Source organism: Antedon bifida, chromosome 1 (genome assembly GCF_963402885.1).
Source record: "Antedon bifida chromosome 1, ecAntBifi1.1, whole genome shotgun sequence".
NCBI classification, from domain to species: Eukaryota; Metazoa; Echinodermata; class Crinoidea; order Comatulida; family Antedonidae; genus Antedon; species Antedon bifida.
Window position 1 is genome coordinate 25,015,895 of NC_136226.1, and position 13,336 is coordinate 25,029,230.

Below are 13,336 nucleotides of genomic sequence, written 5' to 3' on the forward strand. Positions count from 1 at the left end.
TAATTTTCTAGAGAATGTCATAGGATGTAATTGAAATTGTTTGTAACTACTGTATATAATACAGTGGTTCAATTGCTCATAAAATACTAATAATTGAGAAAAGGTGTTTTTTATTTTCATTTTTCTTTTAGACTTTTTATTAATAAACTGTATTCACATTTATAATATACTGCTTACGTCTAGATATTGACGTCAATTCTTTTCTGATTGTATTTATAGTATTTTTTTAAACACATCTACAGAGAGCAAACTTAATCATTGTACTTGAAAAGCAAGTTTCTTGATCTTAAGAAAATACTGCCTTAAAAATTATTCCTTGATAAATAGAAAACCAAAGTTTCCTATTTTGATTAAGAGAACTGTCCGAACTTATGCCTTTTCTTGATCTTAAGAAAATACTGCCTTAAAAATTATTCCTTGATAAATAGAAAACCAAAGTTTCCTATTTTGATTAAGAGAACTGTCCAAACTTATGCCTTTTAGTACGGTTTATGTAGAAATAGCACTTGAATGATAGCTAAACTATAATGACTATTACAATGTGATTGCAATACCCCATTATCGACTATTTTCAACTCAGAGCCTACATCATTCTTTTATTAGTCATTGCAGAATAAATTTTCTCGCTATTAAAGATGACCAATCTTGATGAAGTAATCACTGATATTGCAGTTTACATTTTCATGAGTACTACTAAAGATACTGGGATGAATAATAGCATATATCCACCAAGTATCGTGTAAAAACAGACACTACGATTGTGACGACGATTTAAGTATTAAGATCTTGTGTATTTGTTGACTGCAAATGTCTCTAATATCTTACATTAAAAAATTATCATTATGATAAATATATTTAGTAATACACCTGATGCCATTAATAACAGATTAAATTAATAACTTACATTAATAACACATATTACATTACTGTAATTTATATTGATTAACATTAAGAATGGGAAACTTAACATATAAAAAAGAAATATAAAAGAAATATAAGTATATTATATATTATATAATTAATTTTCAGAATATCACCGGGGTGGTTCAAAATTAATGTTTGGCGCCTGTTATATTATACTGTAAATGCAAAAAAAAAATAAGAGAAACAAGAAGTATTTGATTACAAAGAAATGTATTTATTAAGAATGAGTATGTAACAAAAATATGAAATAAAGGTGAGTGAATCTCACAAAAGAGAACAAAAAAAACATTAAGTTAATTAGTAAAAATATACATTTTATTTGGGTACACTGTATATAAAAAATAGTAACCAAAGGCTGAATGGCATTAAACAAATATTTGTTATAAAATGATAAACTTATAAATAACACTGAAATAACATTGAGAGAAATTTATTATTAATAATGACATTTATATAATATAAATGTCATTTTTACCTTATCGTTTTGATTTAACTTTTCGCTTTTTTTTTGTATCTCTATTGAGTAATAACACAATACACAATAAACAAACTGATAATATTAAAAAAAAGAATGTACATATGTTTGTATTTGAATTTGAAATGGAAGTAGTAGAACAATATACTGTAAATGTTGATATAAAGTTTGCGGTACACCACGTGTATTAGTTCTGAAAAGAACTGTTGAGTTTCTCGACGTTTCGATCAATATACTTTGATCGTCCTCAGCTTTATATCAACATTCGATTTCGCCATGCAAACCTTCAAACAATATAATATACTGTAAACAAATGTCTAAAATGGTAGATGTTGATACCCACAGCATTGTCATTTTTTAGTAATTTGCCTTTATAATAAATATATAAATCTTATTGCTTTACTGTACATCATAATATTAAAATAGTACTTGCACTGAGAAAAGGTTAGTACTACCCGAAAGCTCTGCAATTTCCATAATGGCTTTATCTTTTTGATTTAGCTTTTTTTGGTTATTTTAAGGTTGGAGAAAAGATCCAAGTCACTGATACCAACTGTATTGATGAACAATATTAAAATACATCAATAAAAAAAAAAAAAAATTAAATCATTATGTTTTTATACAATTTTATACTAAACAATATATCTTGTTTCATTTTATTTCATTACATCGTCCATTGTTTTTTTTTTTTTATCTATTTTATTTTTGAATTATTATATTATAATAATTATATAAAAATATAATATAATGAAAAAATTAAGATGAATATGTGGAAAATGTATGTAAGTAATCTAACAACCTAGCAAAACTGTTTAATGTGTTTTTTTTATGCCTTTCTGTACTGTATTTTAAAATTTTATGTGTAGTTTTGCAATATTTTCAGACTTTTGTCTGCTGTTTTTAAATTTGTAACACCTAAATAAATAAATAAAAATCACGTATGGTATGAACTGTATTTCAACTGTTACAGTTCATAATTACAGTAAATAGCAGATATTATATTAAAATATCAATATGAGTGACAATCAATACGATCTTTATGCTGAAATATCATCTTCACCATCACACTGTCAACGACAATCTTTATTTATTCACGAAAAAGTACAGCGTACAAGATAAAACACTAGTTCAACAAAACAAGGTGTTTTTCCATGAATTCGTGAAAACAGATAAAATATAACAGGCAGCATTTGTCTGCTTTTTCTCAATTTTGCCCAAGTACACTCACTTGCACTGATGAAGGGCTAGTGTTGCTTGAAATATCTGCTCTAATTTTTCTGGCTGTTTTACTTTATCATTTTGATTTAGCTTTTTGCTTATTTTGTATCTTCATTGAGATCCATGCCACTGATACCTACAGCATTGCCATTTTTTCAGTAATTTGCCTTTGGATTTATACAGAATATACAAAAACATTTAAAAACATTATTGAACAATTGTTAAAAGAACAAATTGAGTATCTTATAATATTTTTGTTATTTCTTTTGTGTGATAGCTCCCCCCCACCCTATTAGAGATACTGCATTAATAGTTTTAAATACTCAGGTTTAGGAACATAAACATTTACATCTCTATATCTAATTGAAATAATTAATTTTAACTAAATTTGATGGATAAATGGGTTCATGCCCCGTAAAAATCTTATAAAACACCGTAAAATGGGGATTTTATGTAATATAGAAAATGTACCAGAAAGTAAGTAAATATTTTAGAGTAGCAGCAAGTAATAGAAAACTAAAATGATTTAAAAAAGATTATATTGCGTGAACTGTTAATCTGTTGTCCTCTATTCTAAACTGTTTATGAATACATTATGTACATCTTTGATTTAAACAAAACTATAATAAATATGATTTTATAGATAAATTGTAATTCCGATACCTTCTAAAGGCATTATATACTTTAATTTGCAAAAATGGAACTAGTTGCTTTTAGCAACTTTTGGATTTTCTCTTAAGCATCTATATGTCCCCATTATTCAAAGCATGGCTGACATGTTTATGATCAATTTATTATACCAAATGCAATAATACTGAATAATGTCGAGTTTACAGGCAGGATAATTCCTACAGCCTTTAGAGAATAGATCCTGTAGTCGCACACAATATACGAGACATCTAGTGTAATTAGCTCCTTCTTCCTTCGGTTTCAGTATACAGACAGCGGCACGGTATATATTTCTAAGAAATCTAAATATGGTAGTCTGCTGTTTACTTTGTAATCCTATATTTATAACAATTTAGCAAACAGGGATGTTTCTTATTTTAACTGTGATTCGGTGGCATTTAGAAGAAAATCTTCATGGAATTGTTAAAACAGCCGTTTGATTTTGTTGTTTTATTTCGATATGTGCAGTGAATTCTTTCTGATAATGTAGTAATCCTTAAATATTGCTCATGATAACTTTTTATTGTAAGTGTTAGAAACTTGCTATTATATTCGTTGTTATAGAACGTATATGCAGCATCTCTAAGTGATATACATATATTTAAGACCGTGTTTCCGCAGCCAAAACAAAATTATCAGTTAATTTTTTAACCAATGAAGTGCGCACGATCAGTCATTACCAAACAACCAGATCCCCAATCACAACGCAACAATTTCAATCAAAAAAAAAATCAACATTTATTTCCAAAAAGGTGGCGTCACCAAAAAAGCAAAAGCTTGTGTCAGGGACGCCAAAACAAAACAAAAAATTTGTCTTTCAGGTCAAAGATTAAAAATTATTCGTAAACTTTTTTTGAGTGGAATCGGTTCAACCCTGTTTCCACAGGCAGTCCACTGCTCATCTTCATTTCTTTGAATTTGTCTGTAATATCCTTATCGGGATGTGTGTCCTTGCTCCTCACCTCAAGACACGTTTGATAGTTTCTAGGTCCAGGTAATGCCCGATTGATCTGACCTACTTTGTTCTTTGATCTTCGGTCGTCACAAATTGAAAGCTCTCTAATATTAGAATTCATAAAGAAAAATAATTATAATAATGAAAAATGTATTCTTTATTTTTTCTTCAAGGCTTGGGGCAATATTGGGATGTTAAAGATCGTAAGACTTCTGCGCTTGCTACGAGTCAAGATAGATAGGTATTCTCAATACAGTGCCATAGTTTTAGCGTGCCTTACCTTTGGTTTTGGTCTTCTAGCGCATTGGTTAGCTTGTATTTGGTATGTAATAGGACGAAAGGAAATTGATAAGCATTTGAATGCTACAACGCCCTGGGAGATAGGTATGATATTTGTAATTTTAACTTGAACTTTTCCCGTTTTTTTTTATTTATTAAATTTATATACTAATAAATTAAATAAATAAAGTACTTAAAGATATATTGTCCCCTGAATAATAATTTTTACAATTTTTTTTGCTGAATATGCCATTTTAATGTCATTAATGGTTATTCAATTTGAAAAAAAATTGGCTTGGAAAAAATAATTATTTACCTGAAAAAACTTAAATATATAGCAACCAATAGGTTTTTGGTTGAATTTAACCATTTATTTCGTCATTTTATAAGTGAAAACATTATTTTTTCAGGATTTTTTTCTGCGGAAGTGATTAACTTTTTAAAACTACAAAATGACCTATTAAAAAAAATCTGATTTTATTAGTCTTCATTTTTTTATGTTTTTTGGGGGACAGTACATCTTTAAAAAAATGTTTTTTGCACGTAGGATGGATAAACGAACTTACCGAATCACTAGGTCAAACGAGCGATGCTAATCTGACGTTACAGAGTAAATATGTCACTGCATTGTATTACACATTAAGTAGTATGACAAGTGTCGGATTCGGCAACGTTTCAGCCAACACTGATGCTGAAAAGATTTTTACAATTATTGTCATGATTATAGGAGGTAAGATATTACAGTATAGAAATAATGAATGTTTATGAGTGCGATGGTACAAATAATTTCATGTGAAAAATGAAATGTTATATAATATAACAAATTTTCATCTTCCACTGAATAAAATTATTTGTTCCATTGCACAAATATAAAACATTCATTGTTTGTTTTGTAACATACCTACTTTTAGCGAGAGGCTAGGTCGAGATGAAAAGGCACTGCTCCAATTTTGGAAGCGGAGTAGACGGCATGCACTACAGGTTGATTGAACATGGTTAGTCAACAATGAGGTTAATGAGTGGCCATACAAATAATAAACAAAAATCTGTATCGCTACCAAAAATTGACAAAGAATATGCAAATGAATTAAATATTTTTCAATCGTTTTAACAAATATGATTTTTCAAAAGAAATTAGGAACGGCATTCTCGATGATGTAATCAAGAGTTCAACAGAATATTAAATATCATGTGACCCACAATCCCCCAATCAAATGTGTTTTTTCCACAGTAATTTAGTATTTAAATAATTAAAATTGTCCTTATTGAATGAAACATGTTATCTTGTATAGTATGAAAATATTCTTTTTTTTTATTTTCATAAAAATTAAATGCAGTACTAGATTTGACTGGCTAAAGCAACTAACCATGTAATAATTTGAATGTCTAGTCCATGCAATGCTATATTAAATGTCATCTGCCTATCAAAAGACCTATACTTGTATGATATTCTATTAAATAAAATACATTTTTCAGTTAACTTTAATTATTAATTTCAATTTTAACTGAATTTCTGAGAAAGCCTTTCAAATTGACATATTAGGTTTGCTTGTCAAGTATAGCAAGTGCTTATTCAAACAGGCAGCTCAACAATAATTGAACAAGGCATTTGTTTCTTTGTGTTTAGGTACTCAAGCAACATACCAGAATAACCCATAAAGCTGAAACAGCTTATTTCCAATGGGGTCCTTATTAAAGTTACAAAAACATAGAAAATTTACTTAATTATTATTTGAGTGAGTTTGGTAGATACAAGTATTTCAAGTTGTTATATATTTTGTTTGTTACAGCGCTTAGCCATGCAGCTGTTTTTGGTAATGTGACAGCCCTGATCCAGCGTATGTATGCAAGACGAGCACTGTATCACTCCAAGTGCAAAGATTTAAAAGATTTTATCCAATCTCATAATATTCCTTTGGACTTGAAGAATAGGATGCAGGATTACTTTCAAACATCGTGGTCAGTTAACATGGGTATCGACACAATTGAGGTAAAGATAACTAAGATAATTGAATGCAATCCATGTAGATACTGTACAGTCAACTCTCCTAAAGCTCTGTCTTCACTATCAAACTAGTTTGACAACAAAGTGTGATGTGCCCAAATATGGCAGTGATATTCTCAAATATGGTAGTGATATAACATCCTCATGTCCATATCATCACATTTTTTTCTCACATATAGTTTGATAGTGTAGACAGGGGTTAATACCACACTTGAAAGCCAAAACTCCCTAAAAACCAGACTTTCCTTAAGGTTCAAAAGGTCCCAAATTATTTGTTACCATTGAAAACAACAAAATTTAGTAAAAAACTGGTTAAATTCATCTGTTAACTATTCATTTGTTAACTAATAAGTCATATGGCCATCGTGCATTTTCTTGTGCAGCAACTATGTAATATGGAATACATTACCAATAGACATAAAGACTTTAGAAGAAAACGTCAATATCTTCAAAACACATTTTGTAATAGAAGCATTTCTGGTTTAACTTTCTGAACATTACTTTATGGATACCGGCGCTATACAAGTCTTATTGATTGATTATTTTTGCAGATGTTACAAATGTTTCCAGAGGAGCTGCGTGCAGACATCTCAATGCATCTTAACAGAGAAATTCTCTCTCTTCCAATATTTCAAGAAGCAAGTCAAGGCTGCAGAAGGTACAGCACTCTTTATATTTAATGATCTTAAAATTATACAAAATAAGGTCTTTTCATCAATTATTAAAATATTTTGTTTCATTCATTTTTGTTGATGCAATTTAAGCTTGGTTCCCACTAGCGACTCAACGTAACACAACATACACAGCATAAGCAATGCCCTTTCAATAATTGTTTTGCCATTGCCTGCATGAAATCAAACCTGTTTAGTTATGCGTTAAAATTAGTTGCTGTAGACTTTAACTTAGTTCACCCCACGTACTTGGGGTGCTGTACTATACAGTTTTCCAGTGCCTTGCATTTTGTTGCATGAAATCAAACTGATTTGATTTCCTGCTGCGATGTTTGTAGCACTGTTGCGTAGTCGGTTCCCACTTGTGATTATGTAATACGGCACTTTGCATCGTTATGTCTCTGCATTACGTTGCGTTCTAGGGAGAACCATGCTTCACAACCACCATGCTTTATATAATTAAAACAGGCCATGTTACAAATAGACAAATTTGATTTTCAATATCACATATTGCTCATTAACATTCAACATTTTGATTATTTAATTTGCTTTTATCGTTTACAATTAAGAATATATCGGAATTTTTTAAGCGACAATTTAAACTAAAATAATATTTATTGAAGCTACTTGAATGAGTGTTTCATTCATTTTAACATATTTTATTCTCATTCAGCGAATGTCCAATTTTTTATGTGATTAAGATTGTTTAGATTACCAAAGCTAATGACTTTGATACTTCATACACTGAGTATAATGTCAAAGGTCAAAATGGAGTTAGAGAGAGAGATGAGAAATAAATGTGTTCATTAGAAACCTATGAATGAATATGCCCACCTTTAGGCCATTTTTCTGGAAAGAAATATTTAAATTAGAAACATGTGACGTAGATTCTGTAGATGTATTTCGGAAATAATCAATTTAGTTTATAGAGGCAAGGTCTTTAGATAATTTATCTTCATTCTTGCTTTAAAATATAATAACAATACAATCTATATTTTGTTCGACCAGTAATTTAAATACCAGATATATAAATGAATTATTCTGAGAAGTAATATTAAATTGAAAACACTTTATGAACCTAGGATTTGTTTTAAACCAGGTTTAGTATCTAGCTGATAAATTGGTGAAAAATATTGTGAATTAGACCTGGGGTATATATGTCTCAGTATTTGCCAAACTTTACAGAGTCCCATGCCAAGTAAGTGTCCCCCTCCCCCACCATTTTAGACCCACCAATGGCATTGAACATTGTTTCTACACACTTCAACAGGAGACATTACACAACAGATCAAACTACTCAACTTAAATATGCATTTAAACCTTCAAAAAATACAAATTTAAAAGACACCACCTGCTCCAATCCTCTCTTGATAATACCCGACCCTAAGTTTTTTCCCCCGACAAACCGCTGCCACAGGGTTCAGTCCTTCCATGTTGCTGGCCTAAAAAATACTTCCTAAAATCACATAATAACTTCTAATAACATTGCTTAACAATAACATTTAGTTTTAGTTATCTGTAATGCGGCTTGAAATTTGTTGATAAGGCGCAATTTAAAATGGTTTAATATATGTATGAAATGATGGAAGTTTTTATTGCGTACTAAAGTACTAAGAATTTGTTTTATTATTTTCCTCATAATTTCTTGTAATTTTGTCAATATGTTGCTTATTCTTTTTCTAATATTCTAATGATATAGTATAAATTGCTAATACTAAGCTCACCTTTTCTTTACAGGTCGTTGTCTTTACGGGTTAAAAGTGCATTCTCTGCTCCAGGAGAATATCTTATTCACAAAGGAGACGCATTGAATATGATATACTTTGTTCTAAATGGATCCCTTGAGGTGTTAAGATCAGGAATGGTTGCCGCAATTCTAGGTAATTAGTGACCATGGAAGAGTGGTTCTTCTCTTCCCTGATTATAAAGGCAGCTATGTGAGAATATGCAAATAATGAACGTTTATTAGTTGATTATGGAGAAAATGGAGTTGAAATGTTTAACAAGGTGGAGCCAGAATTTCCACGAATACAAATATTCTCCTCATTCAACAAATATAAAACATTCATTATTTTTAGTTAAACGCACCTATTTTTATTTAATTAATTCGCTGTTTCCATCTTCAATCAATGTTGAAGGCTTGACAGCATGCTAGGTCATTCAAAAAGGCAGCACTCTGATTTTTGCCACATTAGAGCTGTTACATACAGGGCAAAGATGCCCAGCAATCCTTAGCCTCATTTCTCCCAAAATTCTCAGGATGTTTACAAAAAGGTGACTGTACAATAGTATCAAGATAGGAGGTGCTGTTCGATTTCTAAAGTAATGGTGTTAACAAAACTATTTTCCCTACGCGAAAAGATTTTTTTTTTGTACTAAAAAAAAAGGGAAAAAAAAGTACTATTTAACAACTGTTAAATAGTACATACTATTGCATGCCATGTGACCCACAATCGTCCAATCAAATGACAGGAATTTATTTAGGTTTTATATAAAATCATTTTAATAGAACCCTTAAATATAAAATGTATAAGTATTCACTTTTTAAGTTCAGTAGAACTAATACTGGACAGCACATGATATGAAATTAACCAATCAAATGGTATGGTTGCATAGAATTTAGCAGAATTTTTACTAGTCATCGTCAGTATAAGTAAAGTAACTATTAGAGTTCTTTTAAAGAAATTTAAAAATCAATGTCTTTGATTTATAACTACACTATGATGTTAGAATTAACAATTATTATTTGGTTGTTTAATATTACAATGCATAAACTGAATATGCTGATTGTCTATGTACTTTTTTCTGACGTTTAGTTTGATTTCAGCGAATTTTCCTTCATTACAATGATTACAGATAAGATATTTACATAATGACCCAGTTGTAAGCAATAGCAAAGTGTTTTGCTTTTAAAATCTGTAGTATTACAGCTAGGATTACTATAGAAAACAGTTAGTGACACCTACAGCTTGGTGATTAAGATGCTTGCCTAGTAATGTCATGACCCTGGGTTCAAATCTCTGGTTCTGATCACATACTGTGCTGGTTTTCTTATGAATGAAATAATTATTAGATTTATTTATAATAAAAAAAAATAAATAAGTTTTTTAATCTAATTTTTAAATAAATTTGCTGAATTGAGAAGAACTCCTTTTTGCCTGTATTATGTTGATAAATCAAAGAAATAAATTAAGTAAAAAATATTCTTCAATGGCAGCTAATACTATTAAATTATACTATACATAATTCTTAATACATTTAATTATGTATTAATCTTAATAAATACATCTAATTAAATGAATAATCTAATATCTATTGATTTTAAAATGTTTATGTTGCTAATTTATTTATACAATATAATCTATGCCTTGATAAACATAGTATTTATCAGGAATATTTAAGTTGAATAAAATGAGTTTAAATTTGTTTATCAAAGGTAAAGGAGACCTGTTTGGCTGTGACCTTTATGACACAGACTCAATCATCCAATCAAATGGTGACGTTCATGCACTAACATATTGTGACATTCAATCAATATCAAGGTAACATAAAATATTAAGACATTTTTTATTTATTTATCATATTTTATGGTCTGATTATTGTGTGTATCTAATTATGCTGAGCACTTTTATTTCAGTGAGTAAGAACACTACTCTGTCTACTAGTTTGACAAAAAAAAAGTGTGATGTGCCCAAATACGATAGTGATATGCCCAAATATGGTAGTGATATGGGCACATCACATTTTCTGTCACATAACGTTTGATAAAGTAAACAGAGCTTTAGATATATAAATTTAAATTGTGTCTAAACAAATTTAACTTGAAGTTTTTTATTCAAAATTAAAAATATATGTCTCCTGATGATTTTTATGCTCAATGAGGCAAATAATTATAACAATAATTGTTGCAAACGGGGAGTAAACATACATGTCTACTAATTTAAATTCTAAATCAACATTTATGATTCTTTTATTCAATAAATCTTTAGTGTTTCATGTGGCTTTGAAGTGTTTATTTTCTCCAGTAATTTATAATTATAAATAGATCATATATCACTTGAATAAAAGGTCATTTTGATAATCATATGGTACTTATCATATCATATGTTCTATCATCATCAATTCCTGGGTGTTGTTTGCAGAAATGCATACTATAAGGTTTTGTCTCTCAATCGTTCTAATACAAACATACTTACTAGTATGATGAAATCCTTCCGTGGTTTGATCTGTTAACAATAACAAATTTATAATCTAATGTTGTAATAATGTATTCGAATGAAGAATATGTTGTTTGAAGGTTTGCATGACGAAAATTAATATGTTGATATAAAGTTTACAGTGCACCACATGTTTAGTTTTGAAAAGAACTGCTGATAATATGTTATTATTATTTCAAATTTATAGGCAGAGTTTAATTGAGGTATTGCAGAATTACCCAGAATACCTAGGAAAATTTAAGGAAGAAATTGCAAGAGATTTAACCTTTAACCTCAGAGAAGGGGCAGACTATGAGGTAAGAATACTTCATGCTTTAAGCTGTGTATATGAATTATTAATATTGTTTAAAGGTTTGCATGGCAAATAAACACTAGTAAAATCAGCTTTGCTCTTGTAGTATAACAAGATATAATATTGCAGCACTTAATTACATTTATTGATAATCCTGTATTATATTAATATTATTCTTTATATATTAAATATATTTCATTTTTTGACAGAGTGATAAAATATCATTTGGGAATTTAGAGAAGAATGTTGCACGGAGTAGGTTGCCGTCAATAAATGAAGATGATGAGACACGTGGAACAATACCTACAAGAACGAATAACAATGACACGAAAGAAACCAGCTTCAAAGAGAAAGGGGTTCATTTGGAAGTAAACACATGTAATTCCAGTGGCCTTCCCCCGGAATTAAGTCCAAGGTGAGATTGTGTTCAGATATCATAACTTACAAAATTAAAGTATCTGGAGTTTATTTATTTTATTATCAATTTTCATTATTAATTATATGATTATGATTATTTGTTGTCTTTTTGAAAAAAAAAATCCAAAAAAATCTGGAGAATTTATGAATACATAGCCAAACAACAGAGGGCACTATGAAACCATAGAGGGTGCTATCTTCTTCTTTATCGGTCATCTTTGTTTGTAGATAGACCCTAAAATGAGTCGTACATTTTGGTCCTCAAAACTGCAATGGACTTTCAGATTTGACAGTATAGTTATACTTCTATTTTGTGTGCTGCCTATTTTGACGAACACAATTTGAAACATTGAAGCAAAAAATTATTGGACTTCTTTTATATTCCTTAAAGTATTTGTATTTTTTAAGTACTAAAGTGATGACAATTTGAATTGTTTAATGTTACAATCAATAACTGATTATTGGTATAGTATTACTACTATTTTTATTGAAATGGTGTTCTGAAATGTAGATAGAATCATAAAGTTATATCATAAATGATTAAAACATTCTCAATGTGTTTCGTCTTCTTATTTAGATATTTTGTCCCTTGCTAAATTACTAAAATTGTTAAAACCATATTTGTTATTCATTGGTATTTATTCATAAACAAAAAGATGAAATCATATGGCAGCAAAAATGCTGAATTGCGTTAATTTACAAAATATGTATAAAAATGGTTGAAATCACTGCTATAGGTCATAAAAAACAAATTTAACATCAAAATACATATATGAATATTATCTTATTTTCAGAGTGGTTGATGGAATTGAAGATGAAAAACAGTACAGATGCCAGTCTTTTGAATTTCATGATTCTGTATATCCGCGTCGACGAAGCTCTTCTCATCCTGAGAATCGTAAGGGACTCCTTGAACATTATGATAATGATATGCAAATGAGCTTTGTATCGCCCCAACTTGCAGTTCACAGGTCGTGTTCAACTGAATCAATGAATACAGAGGAACTCCGGCATGAAATTGAATCCACACGGAATAGTGTAGAGAGGCTGGATAAACAGGTATGGAACTTGGTGTTGTGTACAATGAATAGACAATTGACTGGTTCTTTTATTGCATAGATAAAAGAAGGAAAATAAGAATGGGAATTTACTTAATATTGAAGAAAGCCTTTAAATATTTTATATTCAATTATATTTATATAATCCTGCCTCAT

The 13,336-nt window shown here is 29.5% G+C and overlaps 1 protein-coding gene across 1 annotated transcript in view; it reads left to right on the forward strand.

Moving 5' to 3' along the window:
* LOC144847001 (voltage-gated delayed rectifier potassium channel KCNH8-like) overlaps positions 1 to 13,336 on the forward strand; it is a 60,753-nt gene that overhangs the window by 45,952 nt on the left and 1,465 nt on the right. The window contains exons 8-16 of the mRNA XM_078703591.1: positions 4,415 to 4,625; positions 5,068 to 5,250; positions 6,311 to 6,510; positions 7,077 to 7,183; positions 8,934 to 9,076; positions 10,633 to 10,738; positions 11,601 to 11,709; positions 11,915 to 12,120; positions 12,917 to 13,181. Of these exons, the coding sequence (XP_078559717.1) occupies positions 4,415 to 4,625; positions 5,068 to 5,250; positions 6,311 to 6,510; positions 7,077 to 7,183; positions 8,934 to 9,076; positions 10,633 to 10,738; positions 11,601 to 11,709; positions 11,915 to 12,120; positions 12,917 to 13,181 (1,530 nt within the window). The remainder of the gene's footprint in view (positions 1 to 4,414; positions 4,626 to 5,067; positions 5,251 to 6,310; positions 6,511 to 7,076; positions 7,184 to 8,933; positions 9,077 to 10,632; positions 10,739 to 11,600; positions 11,710 to 11,914; positions 12,121 to 12,916; positions 13,182 to 13,336) is intronic.